Here is a 26,342-nt window from a genome sequence, read left to right on the forward strand (position 1 = left end):
CAGACTGTTTGTAGTTTCACACACTACAGACAGAGTGAAGGTACACAGACTGTTTGTAGTTTCACACACTACAGACAGAGTGAAGGTACACAGACTGTAGTTTCACACATTACAGACAGAGTGAAGGTACACAGACTGTTTGTAGTTTCACACACTACAGACAGAGTGAAGGTACACAGACTGTTTGTAGTTTCACACACTACAGACAGAGTGAAGGTACACAGACTGTTTGTAGTTTCACACACTACAAACAGAGTGAAGGTACACAGACTGTAGTGTGTGAAACTACAGTCTGGGTACCTTCACTCTGTCTGTAGTGTGTTAAAATACAGTCTGTGTACCTTCACTCTGTCTGTAGTGTGTGAAACTACAAACAGTCTGTGTACCTTAACTCTGTCTGTAGTGTGTGAAACTACAGTCTGGGTACCTTCACTCTGTCTGTAGTGTGTGAAACTACAAACAGTCTGTGTACCTTCACTCTGTCTATAGTGTGTGAAACTACAGTCTGTGTACCTTCACTCTGTCTGTAGTGTGTGAAACTACAGTCTGTGTACCTTCACTCTGTCTGTAATGTGTGAAACTACAGTCTGTGTACCTTCACTCTGTCTGTAGTGTGTGAAACTACAAACAGTCTGTGTACCTTCACTCTGTCTGAAACTACAAACAGTCTGTGTACCTTCACTCTGTCTGTAGTGTGTGAAACTACAAACAGTCTGTACTTCACTCTGTCTGTAGTGTGTGAAACTACAAACAGTCTGTGTACCTTCACTCTGTCTGTAGTGTGTGAAACTACAAACAGTCTGTGTACCTTCACTCTGTCTGTAATGTGTGAAACTACAGTCTGTGTACCTTCACTCTGGCTGTAGTGTGTGAAACTACAAACAGTCTGTGTACCTTCACTCTGTCTGTAGTGTGTGAAACTACAAACAGTCTGTGTACCTTCACTCTGTCTGTAGTGTGTGAAACTACAAACAGTCTGTGTACCTTCACTCTGTCTGTAGTGTGTGAAACTACAAACAGGCTGTGTACCTTCACTCTGTCTGTAGTGTGTGAAACTACAAACAGGCTGTGTACCTTCACTCTGTCTGTAGTGTGTGAAACTACAAACAGTCTGTGTACCTTCACTCTGTCTGTAGTGTGTGAAACTACAAGCAGTCTGTGTACCTTCACTCTGTAGTGTGTGAAACTACAAACAGAGTGAAGGTACACAGACTGTAGTGTGTGAAACTACAGTCTGGGTACCTTCACTCTGTCTGTAGTGTGTTAAAATACAAACAGTCTGTCTACCTTGACTCTGTCTGTAGTGTATGAAACTACAGTCTGTGTACCTTAACTCTGTCTGTAGTGTGTGAAACTACAGTCTGTGTACCTTCACTCTGTCTGTAGTGTGTGAAACTACAGTCTGTGTACCTTCACTCTGTAGTGTGTGAAACTACAAACAGTCTGTGTACCTTCACTCTTTCTGTAGTGTGTGAAACTACAGTCTGTGTACCTTCACTCTGTCTGTAGTGTGTGAAACTACAGTCTGTGTACCTTCACTCTGTCTGTAGTGTGTGAAACTACAGTCTGTGTACCTTCACTCTGTCTGTAATGTGTGAAACTACAGTCTGTGTACCTTCACTCTGGCTGTAGTGTGTGAAACTACAAACAGTCTGTGTACCTTCACTCTGTCTGTAGTGTGTGAAACTACAAACAGTCTGTGTACCTTCACTCTGTCTGTAGTGTGTGAAACTACAAACAGTCTGTGTACCTTCACTCTGTCTGTAGTGTGTGAAACTACAGTCTGTGTACCTTCACTCTGTCTGTAGTGTGTGAAACTACAAACAGTCTGTGTACCTTCACTCTGTCTATAGTGTGTGAAACTACAGTCTGTGTACCTTCACTCTGTCTGTAGTGTGTGAAACTACAGTCTGTGTACCTTCACTCTGTCTGTAGTGTGTGAAACTACAAACAGTCTGTGTACCTTCACTCTGTCTGTAGTGTGTGAAACTACAAACAGGCTGTGTACCTTCACTCTGTCTGTAGTGTGTGAAACTACAAACAGTCTGTGTACCTTCACTCTGTCTGTAGTGTGTGAAACTACAAGCAGTCTGTGTACCTTCACTCTGTAGTGTGTGAAACTACAAACAGAGTGAAGGTACACAGACTGTAGTGTGTGAAACTACAGTCTGGGTACCTTCACTCTGTCTGTAGTGTGTTAAAATACAAACAGTCTGTCTACCTTGACTCTGTCTGTAGTGTATGAAACTACAGTCTGTGTACCTTAACTCTGTCTGTAGTGTGTGAAACTACAGTCTGTGTACCTTCACTCTGTCTGTAGTGTGTGAAACTACAAACAGTCTGTGTACCTTAACTCTGTCTGTAGTGTGTGAAACTACAGTCTGGGTACCTTCACTCTGTCTGTAGTGTGTGAAACTACAAACAGTCTGTGTACCTTCACTCTGTCTATAGTGTGTGAAACTACAGTCTGTGTACCTTCACTCTGTCTGTAGTGTGTGAAACTACAGTCTGTGTACCTTCACTCTGTCTGTAGTGTGTGAAACTACAAACAGTCTGTGTACCTTCACTCTGTCTATAGTGTGTGAAACTACAGTCTGTGTACCTTCACTCTGTCTGTAATGTGTGAAACTACAGTCTGTGTACCTTCACTCTGTCTGTAGTGTGTGAAACTACAAACAGTCTGTGTACCTTAACTCTGTCTGTAGTGTGTGAAACTACAGTCTGGGTACCTTCACTCTGTCTGTAGTGTGTGAAACTACAGTCTGTGTACCTTCACTCTGTCTGTAGTGTGTGAAACTACAGTCTGTGTACCTTCACTCTGTCTGTAGTGTGTGAAACTACAAACAGTCTGTACTTCACTCTGTCTGTAGTGTGTGAAACTACAAACAGTCTGTGTACCTTCACTCTGTCTGTAGTGTGTGAAACTACAAACAGTCTGTGTACCTTCACTCTGTCTGTAATGTGTGAAACTACAGTCTGTGTACCTTCACTCTGGCTGTAGTGTGTGAAACTACAAACAGTCTGTGTACCTTGACTCTGTCTGTAGTGTGTGAAACTACAAACAGTCTGTGTACCTTCACTCTGCCTGTAGTGTGTGAAACTACAAACAGTCTGTGTACCTTAACTCTGTCTGTAGTGTGTGAAACTACAGTCTGGGTACCGTCACTCTGTCTGTAGTGTGTGAAACTACAAACAGTCTGTGTACCTTCACTCTGTCTATAGTGTGTGAAACTACAGTCTGTGTACCTTCACTCTGTCTGTAGTGTGTGAAACTACAGTCTGTGTACCTTCACTCTGTCTGTCATGTGTGAAACTACAGTCTGTGTACCTTCACTCTGTCTGTAGTGTGTGAAACTACAAACAGTCTGTGTACCTTAACTCTGTCTGTAGTGTGTGAAACTACAGTCTGGGTACCTTCACTCTGTCTGTAGTGTGTGAAACTACAAACAGTCTGTGTACCTTCACTCTGTCTATAGTGTGTGAAACTACAGTCTGTGTACCTTCACTCTGTCTGTAGTGTGTGAAACTACAGTCTGTGTACCTTCACTCTGTCTGTAGTGTGTGGAACTACAGTCTGTGTACCTTCACTCTGTCTGTAGTGTGTGAAACTAGAAACAGTCTGTACTTCACTCTGTCTGTAGTGTGTGAAACTACAAACAGTCTGTGTACCTTCACTCTGTCTGTAGTGTGTGAAACTACAAACAGTCTGTGTACCTTCACTCTGTCTGTAATGTGTGAAACTACAGTCTGTGTACCTTCACTCTGTCTGTAGTGTGTGAAACTACAAACAGTCTGTGTACCTTCACTCTGTCTGTAGTGTGTGAAACTACAAACAGTCTGTGTACCTTCACTCTGTCTGTAGTGTGTGAAACTACAAACAGTCTGTGTACCTTCACTCTGTCTGTAGTGTGTGAAACTACAAACAGTCTGTGTACCTTCACTCTGTCTGTAATGTGTGAAACTACAGTCTGTGTACCTTCACTCTGTCTGTAGTGTGTGAAACTACAAACAGTCTGTGTACCTTCACTCTGTCTGTAGTGTGTGAAACTACAAACAGTCTGTGTACCTTCACTCTGTCTGTAGTGTGTGAAACTACAAACAGGCTGTCTACCTTCACTCTGTCTGTAGTGTGTGAAACTACAAGCAGTCTGTGTACCTTCACTCTGTAGTGTGTAAAACTACAGTCTGGGTACACAGACAAACTACAGTCTGGGTACACAGACTGTTTGTAGTTTCACACACTACAGACAGAGTGAAGGTACACAGACTGTTTGTAGTTTCACACACTACAGACAGAGTGAAGGTACACAGACTGTTTGTAGTTTCACACATTACAGACAGAGTGAAGGTACACAGACTGTTTGTAGTTTCACACACTACAGACAGTGTGAAGGTACACAGACTGTTTGTAGTTTCACACACTACAGACAGAGTGAAGGTACACAGACTGTTTGTAGTTTCACACACTACAGACAGAGTGAAGGTACACAGACTGTAGTTTCACACATTACAGACAGAGTGAAGGTACACAGACTGTTTGTAGTTTCACACACTACAGACAGAGTGAAGGTACACAGACTGTTTGTAGTTTCACACACTACAGACAGAGTGAAGGTACACAGACTGTTTGTAGTTTCACACACTACAGACAGAGTGAAGGTACACAGACTGTAGTTTCACACATTACAGACAGAGTGAAGGTACACAGACTGTTTGTAGTTTCACACACTACAGACAGAGTGAAGGTACACAGACTGTTTGTAGTTTCACACACTACAGACAGAGTGAAGGTACACAGACTGTTTGTAGTTTCACACACTACAAACAGAGTGAAGGTACACAGACTGTAGTGTGTGAAACTACAGTCTGGGTACCTTCACTCTGTCTGTAGTGTGTTAAAATACAGTCTGTGTACCTTCACTCTGTCTGTAGTGTGTGAAACTACAAACAGTCTGTGTACCTTAACTCTGTCTGTAGTGTGTGAAACTACAGTCTGGGTACCTTCACTCTGTCTGTAGTGTGTGAAACTACAAACAGTCTGTGTACCTTCACTCTGTCTATAGTGTGTGAAACTACAGTCTGTGTACCTTCACTCTGTCTGTAGTGTGTGAAACTACAGTCTGTGTACCTTCACTCTGTCTGTAATGTGTGAAACTACAGTCTGTGTACCTTCACTCTGTCTGTAGTGTGTGAAACTACAAACAGTCTGTGTACCTTCACTCTGTCTATAGTGTGTGAAACTACAGTCTGTGTACCTTCACTCTGTCTGTAGTGTGTGAAACTACAAACAGTCTGTACTTCACTCTGTCTGTAGTGTGTGAAACTACAAACAGTTTGTCTACCTTGACTCTGTCTGTAGTGTATGAAACTACAGTCTGTGTACCTTAACTCTGTCTGTAGTGTGTGAAACTACAGTCTGGGTACCTTCACTCTGTAGTGTGTAAAACTACAAACAGAGTGAAGGTACACAGACTGTAGTGTGTGAAACTACAGTCTGGGTACCTTCACTCTGTCTGTAGTGTGTAAAACTACAAACAGTCTGTGTACCTTCACTCTGTCTATAGTGTGTAAAACAACAGTCTGTGTACCTTCACTCTGTCTGTAATGTGTGAAACTACAGTCTGTGTACCTTCACTCTGTCTGTAGTGTGTGAAACTACAAACAGTCTGTGTACCTTCACTCTGTCTGTAGTGTGTGAAACTACAAACAGTCTGTGTACCTTAACTCTGTCTGTAGTGTGTGAAACTACAGTCTGGGTACCTTCACTCTGTCTGTAGTGTGTGAAACTACAAACAGTCTGTGTACCTTCACTCTGTCTATAGTGTGTGAAACTACAGTCTGTATACCTTCACTCTGTCTGTAGTGTGTGAAACTACAAACAGTCTGTACTTCACTCTGTCTGTAGTGTGTGAAACTACAAACAGTATGTGTACCTTCACTCTGTCTGTAGTGTGTGAAACTACAAACAGTCTGTGTACCTTCACTCTGTCTGTAATGTGTGAAACTACAGTCTGTGTACCTTCACTCTGGCTGTAGTGTGTGAAACTACAAACAGTCTGTGTACCTTCACTCTGTCTGTAGTGTGTGAAACTACAAACAGTCTGTGTACCTTCACTCTGCCTGTAGTGTGTGAAACTACAAACAGTCTGTGTACCTTAACTCTGTCTGTAGTGTGTGAAACTACAGTCTGGGTACCTTCACTCTGTCTGTAGTGTGTGAAACTACAAACAGTCTGTGTACCTTCACTCTGTCTATAGTGTGTGAAACTACGGTCTGTGTACCTTCACTCTGGCTGTAGTGTGTGAAACTACAAACAGTCTGTGTACCTTCACTCTGCCTGTAGTGTGTGAAACTACAAACAGTCTGTGTACCTTAACTCTGTCTCTAGTGTGTGAAACTACAGTCTGGGTACCTTCACTCTGTCTGTAGTGTGTGAAACTACAAACAGTCTGTGTACCTTCACTCTGTCTATAGTGTGTGAAACTACAGTCTGTGTACCTTCACTCTGTCTGTAGTGTGTGAAACTACAGTCTGTGTACCTTCACTCTGTCTGTAATGTGTGAAACTACAGTCTGTGTACCTTCACTCTGTCTGTAGTGTGTGAAACTACAAACAGTCTGTGTACCTTCACTCTGTCTGTAGTGTGTGAAACTACAAACAGTCTGTGTACCTTCACTCTGCCTGTAGTGTGTGAAACTACAAACAGTCTGTGTACCTTAACTCTGTCTCTAGTGTGTGAAACTACAGTCTGGGTACCTTCACTCTGTCTGTAGTGTGTGAAACTACAAACAGTCTGTGTACCTTCACTCTGTCTATAGTGTGTGAAACTACAGTCTGTGTACCTTCACTCTGTCTGTAGTGTGTGAAACTACAGTCTGTGTACCTTCACTCTGTCTGTAATGTGTGAAACTACAGTCTGTGTACCTTCACTCTGTCTGTAGTGTGTGAAACTACAAACAGTCTGTGTACCTTAACTCTGTCTGTAGTGTGTGAAACTACAGTCTGGGTACCTTCACTCTGTCTGTAGTGTGTGAAACTACAAACAGTCTGTGTACCTTCACTCTGTCTATAGTGTGTGAAACTACAGTCTGTGTACCTTCACTCTGTCTGTAGTGTGTGAAACTAGAAACAGTCTGTACTTCACTCTGTCTGTAGTGTGTGAAACTACAAACAGTCTGTGTACCTTCACTCTGTCTGTAGTGTGTGAAACTACAGTCTGTGTACCTTCACTCTGTCTGTAGTGTGTGAAACTAGAAACAGTCTGTACTTCACTCTGTCTGTAGTGTGTGAAACTACAAACAGTCTGTGTACCTTCACTCTGTCTGTAGTGTGTGAAACTACAAACAGTCTGTGTACCTTCACTCTGTCTGTAATGTGTGAAACTACAGTCTGTGTACCTTCACTCTGTCTGTAGTGTGTGAAACTACAAACAGTCTGTGTACCTTCACTCTGTCTGTAGTGTGTGAAACTACAAACAGTCTGTGTACCTTCACTCTGTCTGTAGTGTGTGAAACTACAAACAGTCTGTGTACCTTCACTCTGTCTGTAGTGTGTGAAACTACAAACAGTCTGTGTACCTTCACTCTGTCTGTAGTGTGTGAAACTACAGTCTGTGTACCTTCACTCTGTCTGTAGTGTGTGAAACTACAAACAGTCTGTGTACCTTCACTCTGTCTGTAGTGTGTGAAACTACAAACAGTCTGTGTACCTTCACTCTGTCTGTAGTGTGTGAAACTACAAACAGTCTGTGTACCTTCACTCTGTCTGTAGTGTGTGAAACTACAAACAGTCTGTGTACCTTCACTCTGTCTGTAGTGTGTGAAACTACAAACAGTCTGTGTACCTTCACTCTGTCTGTAGTGTGTGAAACTACAAACACTCTGTGTACCTTCACTCTGTCTGTAGTGTGTGAAACTACAAACAGTCTGTGTACCTTCACTCTGTCTGTAATGTGTGAAACTACAGTCTGTGTACCTTCACTCTGTCTGTAGTGTGTGAAACTACAAACAGTCTGTGTACCTTAACTCTGTCTGTAGTGTGTGAAACTACAAACAGTCTGTGTACCTTCACTCTGTCTGTAGTGTGTGAAACTACAAACAGTCTGTGTACCTCCACTCTGTCTGTAGTGTGTGAAACTACAAACAGGCTGTCTACCTTCACTCTGTCTGTAGTGTGTGAAACTACAAGCAGCCTGTGTACCTTCACTCTGTCTGTAGTGTGTGAAACTACAAGCAGTCTGTGTACCTTCACTCTGTAGTGTGTGAAACTACAAACAGAGTGAAGGTACACAGACTGTAGTGTGTGAAACTACAGTCTGGGTACCTTCACTCTGTCTGTAGTGTGTTAAAATACAAACAGTCTGTCTACCTTGACTCTGTCTGTAGTGTATGAAACTACAGTCTGTGTACCTTAACTCTGTCTGTAGTGTGTGAAACTACAGTCTGTGTACCTTCACTCTGTAGTGTGTGAAACTACAAACAGTCTGTGTACCTTCACTCTTTCTGTAGTGTGTGAAACTACAGTCTGTGTACCTTCACTCTGTCTGTAGTGTGTGAAACTACAGTCTGTGTACCTTCACTCTGTCTGTAGTGTGTGAAACTACAGTCTGTGTACCTTCACTCTGTCTGTAATGTGTGAAACTACAGTCTGTGTACCTTCACTCTGTCTGTAGTGTGTGAAACTACAAACAGTCTGTGTACCTTAACTCTGTATGTAGTGTGTGAAACTACAGTCTGGGTACCTTCACTCTGTCTGTAGTGTGTGAAACTACAAACAGTCTGTGTACCTTCACTCTGTCTATAGTGTGTGAAACTACAGTCTGTGTACCTTCACTCTGTCTGTAGTGTGTGAAACTACAGTCTGTGTACCTTCACTCTGTCTGTAGTGTGTGAAACTACAGTCTGTGTACCTTCACTCTGTCTGTAGTGTGTGAAACTAGAAACAGTCTGTACTTCACTCTGTCTGTAGTGTGTGAAACTACAAACAGTCTGTGTACCTTCACTCTGTCTGTAGTGTGTGAAACTACAAACAGTCTTTGTACCTTCACTCTGTCTGTAATGTGTGAAACTACAGTCTGTGTACCTTCACTCTGTCTGTAGTGTGTGAAACTACAAACAGTCTGTGTACCTTCACTCTGTCTGTAGTGTGTGAAACTACAAACAGTCTGTGTACCTTCACTCTGTCTGTAGTGTGTGAAACTACAAACAGTCTGTGTACCTTCACTCTGTCTGTAGTGTGTGAAACTACAGTCTGGGTACCTTCACTCTGTCTGTGGTGTGTTAAAATACAAACAGTCTGTCTACCTTAACTCTGTCTGTAGTGTATGAAACTACAGTCTGTGTACCTTCACTCTGTCTGTAGTGTGTGAAACTACAGTCTGGGTACCTTCACTCTGTCTGTAGTGTGTGAAACTACAAACAGTCTGTGTACCTTCACTCTGTCTGTAGTGTGTGAAACTACAGTCTGTCTAGCTTCACTCTGTCTATAGTGTGTGAAACTACAGTCTGTGTACCTTCACTCTGTCTGTAGTGTGTGAAACTACAGTCTGTGCACCTTCACTCTGTCTGTAGTGTGTGAAACTACAAACAGTCTGTAGTTCACTCTGTCTGTAGTGTGTGAAACTACAAACAGTCTGTGTACCTTCACTCTGTCTGTAGTGTGTGAAACTACAAACAGTCTGTGTACCTTCACTCTGTCTGTAATGTGTGAAACTACAGTCTGTGTACCTTCACTCTGTCTGTAGTGTGTGAAACTACAAACAGTCTGTGTACCTTCACTCTGTCTGTAGTGTGTGAAACTACAAACAGTCTGTGTACCTTCACTCTGTCTGTAGTGTGTGAAACTACAAACAGTCTGTGTACCTTCAGTCTGTCTGTAGTGTGTGAAACTACAAACAGTCTGTGTACCTTCACTCTGTCTGTAGTGTGTGAAACTACAAACAGTCTGTGTACCTTCACTCTGTCTGTAGTGTGTGAAACTACCGTCTGTGTACCTTAACTCTGTCTGTAGTGTGTGAAACTGCAGTCTGTGTACCTTCACTCTGTCTGTAGTGTGTGAAACTACAGTCTGTGTACCTTCACTCTGTCTGTAGTGTGTGAAACTGCAGTCTGTGTACCTTCACTCTGTCTGTAGTGTGTGAAACTACAGTCTGTGTACCTTCACTCTGTCTGTAGTGTGTGAAACTACAGTCTGTGTAGCTTCACTCTGTAGTGTGTGAAACTACAGTCTGTGTACCTTCACTCTGTCTGTAGTGTGTGAAACTGCAGTCTGTGTACCTTCACTCTGTCTGTAGTGTGTGAAACTACAGTCTGTGTACCTTCACTCTGTCTGTAGTGTGTGAAACTACAGTCTGTGTAGCTTCACTCTGTAGTGTGTGAAACTACAGTCTGTGTACCTTCACTCTGTCTGTAGTGTGTGAAACTGCAGTCTGTGTACCTTCACTCTGTCTGTAGTGTGTGAAACTACAGTCTGTGTACCTTCACTCTCTCTGTAGTGTGTGAAACTACAGTCTGTATACCTTCACTCTGTCTGTAGTGTGTGAAACTACAGTCTGTGTACCTTCACTCTGTCTGTAGTGTGTGAAACTACAGTCTGTGTACCTTCACTCTGTCTGTAGTGTGTGAAACTACAGTCTGTGTACCTTCACTCTGTCTGTAGTGTGTGAAACTACAGTCTGTGTACCTTCACTCTGTCTGTAGTGTGTGAAACTACAGTCTCTGTACCTTCACTCTGTCTGTAGTGTGTGAAACTACAGTCTGTGTACCTTCACTCTGTCTGTAGTGTGTGAAACTACAGTCTGTGTAGCTTCACTCTGTCTGTAGTGTGTGAAACTACAGTCTGTGTAGCTTCACTCTGTCTGTAGTGTGTGAAACTACAGTCTGTGTAGCTTCACTCTGTCTGTAGTGTGTGAAACTACAGTCTGTGTACCTTCACTCTGTCTGTAGTGTGTGAAACTACAGTCTGTGTAGCTTCACTCTGTCTGTAGTGTGTGAAACTACAGTCTGTGTAGCTTCACTCTGTCTGTAGTGTGTGAAACTACAAACAGTCAATGTTTAAACATTACATTTCAAACACCGAGAACATGTCTGCTCCCCGCACACTTGACCAGCCTGTCAGCACCAAATCACATTTTATCACAAGAAACAAATTGTACTTGTATTAATAAATGTGATCTAGCAGAGGTAAATGCCAAATATTAACCATATGTGCTGTCTATATTGCATGTATTGAGATAAAGTCAACATGTGTTAAGTATTTTTGCATACATTTTTATGGCTGTATTGTTTTGAACCCCAATAATGTTGTGGGTCCACCAGACCCACAACATTAAGTGAGTAACAAATATGTGAACATCAAACAAGGTTAAGTGATGTCATGTGTGTGCAGCTGTTAGTGCCTGAGTGCCAGAAGTCATCACGGCTCCAAATGGTGTAGGATGAATGGGACAGCACTTTATGGTAGCATGTGTTGTCGTGACAACGTCAGATGTTACTATCTCCCATTAATTAATCAGTTTGGAATGTACTCTTTGTTTGCACTTTGGTCTAAAGAGCATTAAGCTAAAAAGAATAAAAATGAATAATGTAAATAGGCCTAGGTATATGTTTTGCACATTGCAAAGTTTATACTGTGTTAATGCATAATATAGAAAATACTATACATCCTGCATTCTGCATGACATCATTACAATATGTAAATAGTCTATGTAAAAAATCAAAATAAAATCAACAATAGGTACGTTGAAAGCAAAGGGTACTTTCTTTTTTCTCAAATGAGCTGTTCATTCAGTTTTAAAGACCCTGACAAGCAAAATGCACCAAAAACCTTCCAACTATGTAATTTAGGGTCTCATGTGCCTAATTGTGAGCATCAAAAAGTTGTAGACATGATCAATTCCTAAATATTGCTACTGTTTTGCTGAGGCTGGGGTCAGAGTGGGCGGTACTTAGGGCTCATTATGTTCCATCTTTATCCCATCATACAAATGAATCAATCATAAAGAAGCTCTCAGGTGTCTTTCAAACCTGAGATTTTAAAAATAATGGCTCATTTCTCCCACATTTTCTTCACAAATGTGTTTAAATTAGGCCTGCACGATATGAGGAAAATCTGCAATGTGCGATAACATTGTTCAATATAGCGATGACGATATGACTTGCGATAAATGAACAAATATTAAAGTATGTAGCTATACAGTTCCTATGTCTTTCTGCTTTAATACTGCTAACATAGATCCCAAACATAGCCTATGCCCACTGAATAAAGAAATGAAATACACACTGACTCTAGCTGAAACTACACACAGCGTGTTTGGGCTTTGGCAGAGGGGCGGAGCGCACTGTTGCAAGGGAAAGGTGTACGCTGGATTTACAACACAAGACAAAATGATCAGATGCTGAGTGGGAATGCATGACGCGTGTAAATAAATCCACTTTTGTTATTCATTGCATTTCAGGCAGTCTTTGCGATGTGTTTATTGCGCATGTTCATATTGCGATGACGATGAAAATACGATTAATTGTGCAGCCCTAGTTTAAATCCATCTTAGTGAGCACTAATCCATCCACCTGACAGGCGTGTCATATCAAGGGGCTAATGATGTGTGGGTCAGGGTCCCCCACCAACCTAACTCGTGAAGAGAGCCAGTCCGCGTTAATTGCCAACCCAACCCGGCAGCTTGCAAACGGCCAATTTAATGTAATCACACACACACACACACACACACACACACACAAGCAAGCAAACAAACGATACGTTCTTCACATCTTAACGGTGAACGCTAAGGCTGATGTTTAGGCGTACGATCTTTGAAGATGAGTGTCTCTCTCTGTCTGGTCTGGATGAACGCAGACACACTGCTGTTCATTCATGTCATTATGGAGTTAATTCTGCGTCGTCATCAATACAAACTCTAAATATTGGTCTTTCTTCAATTAGCCTAATCCAAATGTTCTTCAAAAGGATCGACTAAACAGTCCTTATTCTTTCCAATATCTTTTAATTGTGTTTATACTGTACGTCTTCACTGCTCTCAATGGTCACGTATTAACAAAACTCTGCGGTGCAATTCCTTAATAATTGCAACCAAATAATCCTTCCAAAATATTTATTTTGAGGCACATACCTCATTGAAGTGTTTCTTTACTGTCAGGCTGTGCCTTTGCCCCGTGCGTAATGGTAAAAAAAAATCCAGCACGTCTTTGCCAGACTCGCATCCGTGTGTGTGTGTGTGTGTGTGTGTGTGTGCGCGCACGCGCGCATGTGTGTGTGTGACAGAGAGCGTTAGTCTGCTTGTTTTGCTGCTGTAAGTTATTTAACACATTCACTGCCAGCCGTTTTTTTTTTACTGTAGGTAGCTTCTGCCAAAGGGTTTTTTTGAGGATTCTGGCTCATCTTACAAGAGCCGAGGATTATTTTCTGCTTGGACTTTGTGAACACAAAATATCTCAAAAGTACTAATAGAATGTGTGCTTTCTCTGTCTAAAAGAGTTAGTTTGTAGAGTTAGTAGTTATGTAGATATTAGCCGTTGAGTACAGCATGGTTTCAGCGTCTGAGACTGAAAGCTGAGATAATCGCAGTTTTGTGAAATTCAATCAAACAGGCAGAACAGTCACTTTAACCATTTATTTTTGGCATCAGTGAGACATCAGACATCTAAACAATATAGTTCTGAACCCCCTCTCCTTCAAACTCCTCCCTCCGTGGGCGTGTCTCTGGTGGCTTTCAGCAGCGTTTGTCATAAGCGAGTTTCTGCTGCCTGCCTGGCAGCATCCTTCTCTGGCGGCCCCTCATCGGCGAGTCTGGATGGGGCTCGCTCGTTTCTTGGGTTTTCGGTTGAGAGCTTTGATGAAGCTTTGTGCGATTCTAGGCTTTATGCTGCGTGTTTCAAAGTGTGTTTTGCACCCAGTCTATTTTTGGAACCCCCCACCGTTGTGCGCCCGTGTGCACCAGCGCGAAAGCGTTTTCGCCTACAGTATGAGAATGAGGCTCGTTCGTTTCTGGGTTTTCGGTTGGTCAGCTCTGAAACTCCTGGTTAAGTAATAAATTATTCTACAACAGCTACCTTATAGCTTAGACCAGTCAGGACCTGCTTGTCCACCCAACAGTAATGAGCTGAATAGAGTCCATCGAGTTGGGAATGTGTAAATTATAGGGGTGTCACAATATATCGTCCCACGAAATTTCGCGATAGTAAAACGTCACGATATGTATCGTTGAGATGAAATCTCATATCGTGAAAAAAAAAAAACATTTTTTTTTTCAAAAATAGACAAAGAAACGTCTTTGTTTGTTGAAGTTCAATGTGTGGAAAGTAGTTCAGTTGAACAAGTCTCTGAAGAGACACATGAGAAGTTATACAGGAGAGAAACCATTCAATTGAGTTTCTGGCAAAACTGTTTACTTGACAGGAAAAACTGAAGATGCATAAAAAATAGACTAAGAAAAGTCTTGTTGTTTGAGTTTGAAGAAAAACTGAAGATGCATAATGAGAATTTATACTGCTGAGAAACCTTTTAGTTCAAAGTAAATCTAAGTGACGGTGTAACTCATTCTATTTCAAGATAAGCCTTATCTCCAATCTCATGTTTTTTCTAGTTGTTATTGTAATAACAATTTCCCACAACAGCATGTTTTGTATTTGTGCATTTCAAATAAAATACTACTTTTCCAGTCATATATTGTCATTATTCAAGTTTAAAAAAATATTGTTAAAATCGTATCGTATCGTATCGTTATCGTGAACCCAGTATCGTGATACGTATCGTATCGTGAACTGAGTGTATCGTGACACCCCTAGTAAATTATCATTACTCTTTAATCACCTTTCATTGATTTCATCTGTTCTTTCTTCTTTCAGAAACTCTTGCTGCGTGTCAACGTCGACACAAATCTAAATTGAAGGAGAAGTTTGAGCGCGTGTTTGAGGGGATTGCTCAAGCGGGGAGCCCAACACTTCTGAATCAGATCTACACAGTGCTTTACCTCACAGTAGGAGGGAGTGGAAAGGTCAATGATGAACATGAGGTCAGACAGATTGAAGCAGCATCCAGAAACCAGAGACCAGAAACAACAATCACATGTGAAGACATCTTTAAACCCTTACTTGGAAGAGATGTACCAACAACCAGAACAGTGATGACAATGGGAGTGGCTGGCATTGGGAAAACAGTCTTAACTCAGAAGTTCAGTCTGGACTGGGCTGAAGGCAAAGCCAACCAGGATATACAGTTCATATTTCCATTCACTTTCCGAGAGCTGAATCTGCAGAAAGATAAAAAGTTCAGCTTGGTGGAACTTATTCATTGCTTCTTTCCTCATACCAAAGAAGCAGGAATCTGCAGGTTTGACAAGTTCTGGGTTATGTTAATCTTTGACGGTCTGGATGAGTGTCGACTTCCTCTAGACTTCAAGAACAACTGGATCCTGAGTGATGTTACAGAGTCGACCTCAGTGGACAGGCTGCTGACAAACCTCATCAGGGGGAATCTGCTTCCTGCTGCTCGCTGCTGGATAACCACACGACCTGCAGCAGCCAATCAGATCCCTCTTGAGTGCTGTGACGTGGTGACAGAGGTGAGAGGCTTCACTGATGAACAAAAGGAGAAGTACTTCAAGAAGAAATTCAGTGACAGGAAGAAAGTCACAGAGGAGCAGGCCAGCAGAATAATCTCCCACATCAAGGCTTCACGAACCCTCCACATCATGTGCTACATCCCAGTCTTCTGCTGGATCACTGCTACAGTTGTGGACCATCTGTTTAAAACCAGTGAGACAAGAAGGATGCCCAAGACCCTGACTGAGATGTACATCCACTTCCTGCTGGTTCAGTCCAAACAGGGGAAAGTCAAGTATCAAGAGATAACTGAGGAAGAGACCAGGGAGATGATGCTCTCTCTGGCAAAACTGGCTTTTGAGCAGCTGAATAAAGACAACCTGATCTTCTATGAAGCAGACCTGACAGAGTGTGGCATTGATATCACATCAGCCTCAGTATACTCGGGCGTGTTCACACAGATCTTTAAAGAGGAGTCTGGGCTGTACCAGGACAACAAGGTCTTCTGCTTTGTCAATCTGAGCATTCAGGAGTTTCTGGCTGCTGTCTACATGTTCCACTGTTACACAATCAGGGATGAGGAGGTACTGGACACATTCCTGGGAGAAGGTTGTGGTATATCTGAAGACAGTGAACAATCCCTCTATGTCTTCCTGCAGACAGCCATGGAAAAATCCCTGCAGAGTAAAAATGGCCACCTGGACCTCTTTGTCCGCTTCCTTCATGGCCTCTCACTGGAGTCCAGCCAGAAACTCTTACGAGGCCTGCTGGGTCAGACAGAGAGCAAACCAGAAAGCATCCAGAGAGCCATCAGCAACCTGAAGGAGATGGCCATCTCCAATAAGTCTTCTAACAGAACTATCAACATCTTCCACTGTTTGACAGAGATGAACGACCAGTCAGTACATCAGCAGATCCAACAGTTCCTGAAGTCAGAGAACAGGGCACAGGATGCACTCTCTGGGAGGCACTGCTCAGCTCTGGCCTACATGCTAGAGATGTCAGAGGAGGTTCTGGATGTGTTGGACCTGGAGGCCTACAACATATCAGAGGAGGGACGACTGGAACTGATCCCAGCTGTGAGGAACTGCAGGAAGGCTCGGTTAGTCCTGATGTGATACCAACAGTATAGAACAGAGCCACCTTCAACCCTGACACCATCAGAATTACATTAAACATCTATAGTTCCTCAAACATACACATAACTGTCGCTCTAGCAGGTACACAGTGATGGGCGTAACATGTTACAAAGTAATGTGTCACTGTAATCACATTACACATTACTTTTTCGAGTAACAGTGTAAAGTCGTTACTGTTCCAGGTTCAGTTTCACATTCTGCTTACTGATCTAACAGATCGATTGTTTCTTGAGTTTCAATCAAGTTCAAGTTCAAGTTTATTAATTGTCCCAAAAGTGTGATTTGTGTTTCAGCAAGCATAACAAACACATTCTTTAGTCTAGTTCAACTCTTTTTTTAGTGTAATATCGATGAAAGGTTCTGTCTTCCCCTGTAAGAAATATCAGAATTACAGAGAGCAACATGAATAAGACAAAGTGGAAAATACGAGTCTGAAAGTTGGAATTTAAAGACCACATGAACCCAAGTGGCACGAGGGTCAGTGAGGTATCAGACTGAAAACAGATATTGCCTGAGATGAAAGAGGGTTAAGATGTGGTTTGACACTTCTGGGCACTGGAGTTGGCATTGGCCAATCCTGGCATGTTCTGCCCCCAAATCAAGCGTGTTCTGCCGCTACATGTGGTGAAGCTGAAATCTAAGGCCATGTGTTCACCAAAGTGTTTCCCCCCAGCTCAAAATGCCAGGTGCTCATCTGAAAGAGCCCAGCTGAAAGCACATGTCAGTGCTTTAGAGGTGCAGCATTGTGCTATGATACAGAATAGCCACAGAAGTAAAATGGCGGCACAAAGTAGAATAGCATACTTGCTCTGTAGATGAAGGGAAGGCTGGAGCATGTAGGGAGAGAGGATGGACCCGCCGGTCTGTGTGGGTTCATGAGATTTTGTGGGCAAGGAAACATCTCGGCGAGGAGCTACCATCGTTTGGTTCAAGCTAAGCTAAGCTGTAATTTACTGCATGTAACATAGCACAGTGATATAGCTAGATTCTCTAGCTTTTGTGTTATATCTCTGTGCTATGTTACGTGCAGTAAATTGCACTGCATTCATGCCTGCCTGTGCGATGACAAGCGCAGCGTTTTACCCAAAGTTGAACATTTTTCAACTCTCAGCGACCAGAAAAAAGCCAAACATGAACGCGCTCAGTCCAGAATAGAGCCTCAGTGCCTCCTCCTGCTACTGGTGTTTACAGCATAGTAAATATGTGGCACTCCCATTGCAAACAATATGCTGGCCTCAGTGGAAAAAACACTGGTGGACACACGAGCGATCTGCTCATAACTGTCTGCTCTTCCTTAGAATATCTCTGATGTATTTCCATCTCCTCGTCCGTATCTGTGTTCTGACCTTTTCTATGCCAGCAATCCTCTGAACGTCTTTATTGCTCATTCGTATTGGCCAGTATATCTTTAGTATCCTTCTTAGGCAGCTGTGTACAAATACATCAAGACAATGTTCATCAGCTACCATCATCTTCCACGTCTCACATCCATATAAGAGTACTGAGATCACAGAAATGCTTTCATATAATTACATTTATGTATTATTTTGTTTCTGTTTATATTACATTTTGGAAAAATATTATTGGTATGCTAGTCTCAGCTCTGCTTTGATAATCTATTTTTTTCATTAAATCTGTAAACAGACTTTCTGGCTGTGAACTCTAGAGACCTCAGCTCTGAAGTCCAACTCCTCCTTTATTCTTTATTCAGATTGAGGGGCTGTGACTTGACAGAGACTGACTATGAAGTCGTGGCCTCAGCTCTGAAGTCCTACCCCTCCCACCTGAGAGAGCTGGACCTGAGTAACAACAACGTGCACCTGGAGCTTCTCTCTGCTGGACTGGAGAGTCCACACTGCAGACTGGAGACTCTCAGGTCAGACATCATATTTAATAATTTGTGAATATAAATATTGTTATTTGAGGATGTCTGAGTCTGTCCATCTGAAATCAGACAGGATCTGCTTTTAGAGGCTTAGATCTCAAATTCTCCTCGTGTTGTTTTCACACAATCCTTTTGTATTCAGATGGATATGACGTTTTATGATATTCCCATAGTTTTACAGACCCTGGCAAGCAAAATGCACCACAACCTTCCAACTATATAATTTAGGGTCTTATGTGCCTAATTGTGAGCATCAAAAAGTTGTAGACATTAGTTTAAACCCAAATCCTAATTATTGCTACTTCCCTGTGTTTACTGTTTGCTGAGGCGGGGTTGGAGTGGGCGGTACTTATTGGTCATTATGTTCCATTTTTATCCTGTCATAAAAATTAATCAATCCTCTGCTTTGTTCCTCTCTCTTGACGAGGCTCTGACCAAAACAGAAATTCACTGTGAATACTGTATATCCAAACTAAATGTAGCTTAGTTTTTGCGGCTCTCAAATTAGTTGATTCAGCTATATAGAGGGTATGCACACCCACTGGAACACGCCCCCTCAATCGGGAACGAGTGTCAAAATGAGTGTCAAGTTCCTCCCTGAGCAGCAGGTGTCACTTATCTAGGCTGATTACTGCATTCAAGCTCAGTCTTGCTGTGACTCAGTGGGCGTGACCCCACAGTGACTTCTGCCTCTGTGACATCACATGCATACCCTCTATTCTTAAGTGCAGTCACAGTGGCTGATTCCCCGCTGTACATTTAAACTACACTTCTGCTCAAGCACTCATAGCTCTCTCCTCCTTTTAGCAACTTCTCACTAACCACAGTGGTTACCTGCTTTTGAGATCTGTACTTAGTTTGTTTCTCGCTCTCTCCATCTCTCTTCACACGTTCCCATCCAAGTGACTCCAGAAACTAAACTGATCTACACTCGCACGTGGTGTCCGCCCAAATGTGCGTCCTCTCGGGACTGATACTGTCCGTGTTCTCGTCCACTGACAGCTGCAGACTTGTAGTTACCAGTCTCGTAGTCTCTCCCCAGACTCAAATAGTACATTGAATCGCTGCACTCCGCATACTACATAGTGAGTCTGTGCAACTTCACAGCCACTGCTGGGGTTTGAGGGTGCGTCTAGGGGGGTGAAATTGAATGAGTGACAGGTCGTATTCGATTGGTGAACACTGAATCCCCCACCGTCCAATCACTGGCCAAGTGTATGGGGAAGCGTTGCAGAGAGAAATCTGCAGCATGCAGTAACGTAGTGTATTCATTCTCTCTATACAACAGACCACAGGTTCCAACACAGTTAAGGCACACATACCATGAAGCAGCTTAATGTTAAAAATAGCAATGTTTATTATTCAAGAAAAATGCATAGCTTAATGATTTGATTAAGCTGTCAGTACCATAGCAATACAGGTTGGTTGGCAATATAGGGTGGCAGTATAACAACAATTAACTCAAATCAACAAAAGAAAATATAAACAGACCAAGGCAGTGACCCACTAGCTGTAAACCAAATGAAACAAAACATAATTAATTCCCCACACTCATAACTCTCTCCAAAAGACACAAACCAGAAAGAAAATATATTTAAACCCACCAGCTACACAGCCAATCCCCTGCTCAGGTTCCCCCATTCCTGTATGCTGTACCTGCTCAAAGAGCCCTATAATATAAAGCACACATAGACATCCATTAACCAACATACCAGATATTTGCACAGCAAACCAGCCTCCCCCCAAAATACCAACAACACATTGCAAGCATCTTATACAGGCGGTCCACCGGCACACACCAAAAAGGAAGGCCAGACGCCTCTCTGACACTGGGCCTGCTCTCCTATGAAGAGATCCATTCATTAATTTATCAGTCTACAATGCCGGACAATGACGCCTCAACGTAACACACAGCAGGGACTTAGCCCCTGTTCACACAGGACGCTGAAGCAACGCTCAACCTAAGCTGAACCCACAAGTTTCATTTAGGCGTCCTTGTTAACAAGCGAGGCTGTTCACACAACCCACGCACGTGCCACGCTGATGCCTCACTGAAGCCACGCTCACGCCTTGCTCAAACGATCGTTCAGGATTCTTTTCCAAGCGTGACGGGTCAAGCCAAGCATGAAGTCATTGGGAGTTGTGGGCGGGTTCAAGGCGCGCCGAGTAGGCCGAGAGGAAAAGAGAAGGCTTCTTGTGTGAGCTTGTGCCTGCTTCAAGCTTCACTTCTACTTACGTTCAGTGTCCTGTGTGAACAAGGACTTACCCCAAATACAGCACCACTGTCACCATCAGCCTGCTACTGCTAAACACATGCAGCTGGAGTAAATCGGGACAGCGTGTGTTACCCACGCTGCATGTGGGATCCCCAGCCCTTCGTGGAAGCAACCAAGCCCAGTCTCACAGCCGCAGATCACCAACAGGTGCCTCTTATTACCTAATCATGGTCCTCAACTCCGATACACTTCCGGCCAGAGCAGCCGCTCCGCTATGGCAAGCCCACGGGGCTACATTAGGGTTAAAGGACGGCTTTACCGTGGGGAATATGAATATATATTAAATCTCACGCCCCTAAGGTTTTCGAATCCGTTGAAATTTTTGAAATTGGTTGTTTACTCCCAGAGATATCAACCATCTCTCACATATTTTTCGGGCCAGCCGACGCGTTACGCGTCATCTGGCCCGAGTCAGCCTTGCGGAAGTCGAGCGCCTATGAACTACAAGTGTTGTGAGCCATGGTCCCGCCTCTAGAGGTCCTCCACGCCCCTTCAGAGGTCTCGAAGAAAAGCAAAAGGCAGCCATCTTTTTCAACCGCCTAGCCTATGGTAGCTAATATTAGCTTCCCATAGCTCCTTGCCAAGAGACCATATCTCGGGAACGGAAGCACCTACAGACACGGGACTGGCGGCATTGGAAAGCTCGTCAAATTTTACATCTAGTAGTAGGTGCGTTGAAGTAACGAAATCAACGCTGAGCAATGTACCCGATTTTACACATTTTTACATGAAATAGTTACAACATCAAACTCCTACGAAAATGCCTTAAAATGCATGAAATTTTTTTTATGAAGACATCTCCCGACATATATACTACCGTTTAAATTTGGTGCAATTTGGAGGCAATTTTTTTTTGGATTTTTTAAATTTTTTCTTCTTCTACTAAATCTTTTTATGTCGAAGCCTTCTTCTTCTTCGACTTTTATGGCGGTTGGCAAGCATATATGTGCATTACCGCCACCTACTGGAGTTTGATGCCAAATGCCTGAGGGGTGGGCGTGGAAACGAAGGCCACGCGAGCCCAGTGCATTGTGGGAAATGTAGGATTTCGGGTTCCCGCACCCGCCCCTCCCCTCCACCCCCCCCCCCCCCCACACACACAGAGTGGATTTCGGTTGATATCTCTGGGAGTAAACAACCAATTTCAAAAATTTCAACGGATTCGAAAACCTTAGGGGCGTGAGATTTAATATATATTCATATTCCCCACGGTAAAGCCGGCCTTTAAGTTCCCTATCAAACTCAAAGTCTGCTTTTTAGCACAATTATCTCCAGAGAATCTGCCATCTGAAAATATTGTCCCAATAAAAAGTGGATCCTGGACCTTAACTAAACCCTTCATTTATTTTAAACTATTTTGCATCCAGGGCCCAAACTGCAGATTTATTTATCTGGTTGGTTACAGAATGTGTCCAAGGAAAGTGGACCAATCCTGAGACAGAGGTGTGACAGCCTGTCTGCTTTCAGATGGAAAGACTCTATAAGGCCGACATGATGCTGATCCACACTGACAACATGCTAAAGTCCATTGGTTTATGAAACACTGGATTGTTGAAAGCTTTCAGGAATATTTTATTTTATAGCTTTGCTTTATTCTTTATTCAGATTGAGTGGCTGCAGTTTGTCAGTGACTCACTGTGAAGTCCTGGTCTCAGCTCTGAAGTCCAACCCCACCTATCTGAGAGAACTGGACCTGTCTAACAACAACTTGGAGGACTCTGGACTAAAGCTGCTCTCTGATTTACTGGAGAGTCCACACTGCAGACTGGAGACTCTCAGGTAAAATCACTTTAAAGTGTTTCTCACATGATTTGCAGAGATGGGAAGTAACGAAGTACAAATACTTCGTTACTGTACTTAAGTAGATTTTTCGAGTATCTGTACTTTACTTGAGTAATTAATTTTCTGACGACTTTTTACTTTTACCCGTTACATTTTAACACAAGTATCTGTACTTTTACTTGTGTACATTTTCAAAACAGGTTCCTGAGGTTCGTTACTTTTGTTTAACTGCATGAGAAACTAATTTAAAAACGAGTAGAAACGGGAGAACATACATAAAAGCTCATTCCAGCTCCGCCAATAGTATGACTTGGCACTCCTCCTGTGCCGTAGATGTCTGCTTGTGATTGGCTCTCTCAGCCTCTCTGTCAGTATTATGAAACCTCATTGGCTCGATGATCTCTTAAGGGGCGTGGACAAAGAAGCAAGAGGAAAAGAAACACGGATGTTCGGGAGACTGACACACGCTGCCTGCGGCATGCCAAACAAACAGAAACAGACAACGAAAAAAGACGGGAGATAAAATAGAGAGAGATACGATACGTTGAGAAATAGGTAGCGTCTGCGACTTCAATAACATGAGCGACGCCGAAGAAAGTGACGCTGACACAGAGGTTGGAGTTGTAGAGTCCGAGACCGACGAGCAGCAACAAGCCATTACCCACCCATGGCCTTACTTACAGGACATGTTCACACTTGTCGGATCAAAGAAAGATTCGTGGCGAATGAGCTGTCTCTTGTGTAAACCTAAACACCACGAACTGCTGGCCTACAAGAACTCCCCGTCAAATTTGAAGAAACACATAAAGGTAATCATTACTGCATCTTTTCTGCTATGCTTAATGTAATGTTAGCAATGCTATGGGAACATGCACCGTTTCTAATGATAGCATTCGTGTTTTAGCAACATAATTAGCTACTAACACACGAATGCTAAGCTGTGTTGTTATATAGCTACATATGTACACATGTATAGTTAGTTAAGAAAGTATGGTATGTTAACTAACGTACTAACGTTACTCTCTCTGTGTGTTTCTCTCTCTCTGCCACTAGAGAAAGCATGTGAATCACCTGGAGAAGTACACAAAGCTCACTACTCAAAAAAGGAAATCTTTGAAGCCAGAGGAAGGCCCTTCATCATCCAAACAGCTTAAACTGTGTGATAGCAAGAAGAAAGTGTCACAGAAAAGTGTTGATGATGCCATCATTAACTTTGTCATTCAAGGTCTGCAGCCTCTCAGTGTTGTGGAACAGCCGGGCTTTAAAGCTCTCGTGCATCACCTACAGTACAACCCCAGGTGGCTGTAATGTCTCGTGGTACAGTGAAAAACAAAGTGGAGAAAGCAACACAGGAAATGAAGAATAATCTAAAGGATGCCATGAGTAAGGTTGAGTTCATCGCCACCACCACAGATTGCTGGACAGCACACAGACGGGGTTTCATCGGTGTCACAGCACATTGGATAGAGCCTGTAACACTGGAGAGATGCTCTGCTGCTCTATCATGCAAACAACTTGAAGGCTCACATAGCTTTAATGTGCTCGCTCGTGCCCTGACTGACATACATACAGAGTACAGTATCAGTGAGAAGATTGTACGCACAACCACTGATAATGGGTCCAATTTTATAAAAGCTTTTCGAATCTATGGTGAGGATGAAAACAATAATGCAGCACGGCCATTTCAGGGGGCAGGGCCAAGTCAAACAGGAGGAGAAATCGAAAGCAGTGAAGAAGAAGAGGAAGAGGGGGAAAATGCGTCGGTTGAGTTTGTTGAAGCGGGCACCCTGTTGGATGAAGATGATGGCACGGAATACCAACTGCCAAAGCACCATCGCTGTGCCTGCCACCTTCTAAACCTGGTGTCAACAGTTGATGTGTCAGCAGCAAATGCCAATGCAGTCTATAAGAAGCTCTCTCGTTCAGCGTTTGCAAAGTGCCAGAGTCTCTGGAACAAGAGTGCTAGATCCACCATAGCTGCAGAGATCATACAAAAAAGATGCAAGCTGCAGCTAGTGAGGCCAAATGACACAAGGTGGAATTCTCTCTTCTTCGCCGTGGAGAGGATCATAAGGATCATTAAAGAACAAGGAGAAGCAGCCATTACAGCGGTGTGCAGCGCACTCAAAATTCCCATGTGAGTACCACTGTTATCTTGAAAACTGATTGACTGGATGAGGAAATATTCCTCAATTTATGTCTCTCTACTGACAGATTAAAATGTCCTATTTTGTAATCAGCACTTTTGCACTATGTATGAAAAGTGCTATGCATTATTCACATTACTTTTAATAAAATATAGTACTAGAGTGTGTGTTGACATGCTCATATTCATATAGATTAAATAATATCATCCAGAAATACCCCCCCAACACACACACACACACACACACACACACACACACACACACCTACCTACACACCTAGAAAAATTATAAATCCTGGGTTCTTAACAGGAACAATAAAGCAGTTCATTGTATTCATGTTTGTTTCTTTGTTTCTTTGTTGTTTGTTACTTGACAGGCTCACTCCTGCTGAAATTGCATTTCTCGGAGAATATGCAAAGACCATGAGCCCAGTTGCAAAGGCGCTGGATGTCCTTCAGGGAGAGGCCAATGTGCAGATGGGATGGCTTGTACCTACAATAACACTACTCAAGTCCAAGCTCCAGCAACTCCGAATCTCCTCCAAGTACTGTGGGCCATTGGTGGATGCTCTTCAAGCAGGACTTGAAAGGCGTTTCGGAGAGATGCTTGCTGATCCAGAGCTCATTGCTGCGGCCATCCTTGTCCCCAAGTTCAGGACATGCTGGACAAGTGATGATGGCATCCTAAAACGTGGTGAGTGTTGCACCATGCTTTATGCTTTTTCATTTATTTATGATAATAGGACATTTTGGCATTTGAAGTATCATAACATAATGAGAAATTGTTTCCTGTAATACCAAGTAAATGTCACATAATTCACTTGTGACAACATAACTACAATCTTAAAATAACCCTCATGTATGTGTATCAAAAGTAATTTTTAAAAACATTTTGGCATTAAAATTGTGTTAATATAAATAAATATTTTATAGACTCCAAATAAATAAATGTTTTATAGACTCCATGATCTAAATTCTATTTTTATCTAGGTATTACAATGGCGATTTCATGGGGAATATGCTTAAATCCATTGGTTTTGTATTCCATAGGCCTTGACTACATCAAGAGCCATCTGAAGGAGCAACCCACGGTCCAGTCAAGTGACACTTCCCGTTCCCTGTCTTCAGAAGAGGAGGACTTCTTTTCCCCAATCAACAAGCAGGGTAACACTCATGAAAACACCAAGCAGCTCGAGTCCTACCTGGCCTCTCCAGCTAATACCATGGATGTCCTCAAATCTTTCCCCGCAGTGTGCCACTTGTCTCTCAAACTCAACACAGCGCTACCTGCCTCAGCTGCCTGTGAGAGGCTTTTTAGCACTGCAGGACTGATTTTTCGCCCGAAACGAGCACGCATTAGTTCAAAGAACTTTGAGAACCAGCTTCTGCTGAAGCTAAACAAAAGATTTTGGTAGTCCTCCTGAGTAGTGTACTGTTCCAGACTGCCAGTCCTGCAGAGCCTAGAGCACACGTCTCACCTGTTCATCACCGCAAGTGCAATGTTTACATGGCTGCTATTTTTTTTATTCAGCTAATCTGGAATATGGTGGTGTACTAACA

General features: G+C 42.8%; 2 protein-coding genes across 3 annotated transcripts in view; both read left to right on the forward strand.

The window, feature by feature from the left end:
• The window catches only part of LOC310782935 (NACHT, LRR and PYD domains-containing protein 3-like), a 130,465-nt gene that overhangs the window by 85,248 nt on the left and 18,875 nt on the right, over positions 1–26,342 (forward strand). Inside the window, exons 8-10 of the mRNA XM_083643724.1 lie at positions 14,859–16,656; positions 18,405–18,496; positions 22,510–22,633. Of these exons, the coding sequence (XP_083499850.1) occupies positions 14,859–16,656; positions 18,405–18,496; positions 22,510–22,633 (2,014 nt within the window). The remainder of the gene's footprint in view (positions 1–14,858; positions 16,657–18,404; positions 18,497–22,509; positions 22,634–26,342) is intronic.
• LOC310782086 (zinc finger BED domain-containing protein 4-like) lies at positions 18,431–26,308 on the forward strand. 2 transcript variants are annotated; one of them, XM_083642758.1, is made up of 5 exons: positions 18,431–18,569; positions 22,460–22,633; positions 23,690–24,773; positions 25,160–25,476; positions 25,833–26,308. In XM_083642758.1, the coding sequence occupies exons 3-5, from the start codon at positions 23,944–23,946 to the stop codon at positions 26,195–26,197; spliced, it is 1,512 nt and encodes a 503-aa protein (XP_083498884.1). In that variant the 5' UTR covers positions 18,431–18,569; positions 22,460–22,633; positions 23,690–23,943; the 3' UTR covers positions 26,198–26,308. The 2 variants fall into 2 exon arrangements, with proteins under 2 accessions (XP_083498884.1, XP_083498883.1); XM_083642757.1 differs by lacking the exons at positions 18,431–18,569; positions 22,460–22,633 and adding an exon at positions 23,157–23,445.

Source organism: Poromitra crassiceps, assembly GCF_964638095.1.
Source record: "Poromitra crassiceps genome assembly, chromosome: 9".
NCBI lineage: Eukaryota > Metazoa > Chordata > Actinopteri > Beryciformes > Melamphaidae > Poromitra > Poromitra crassiceps.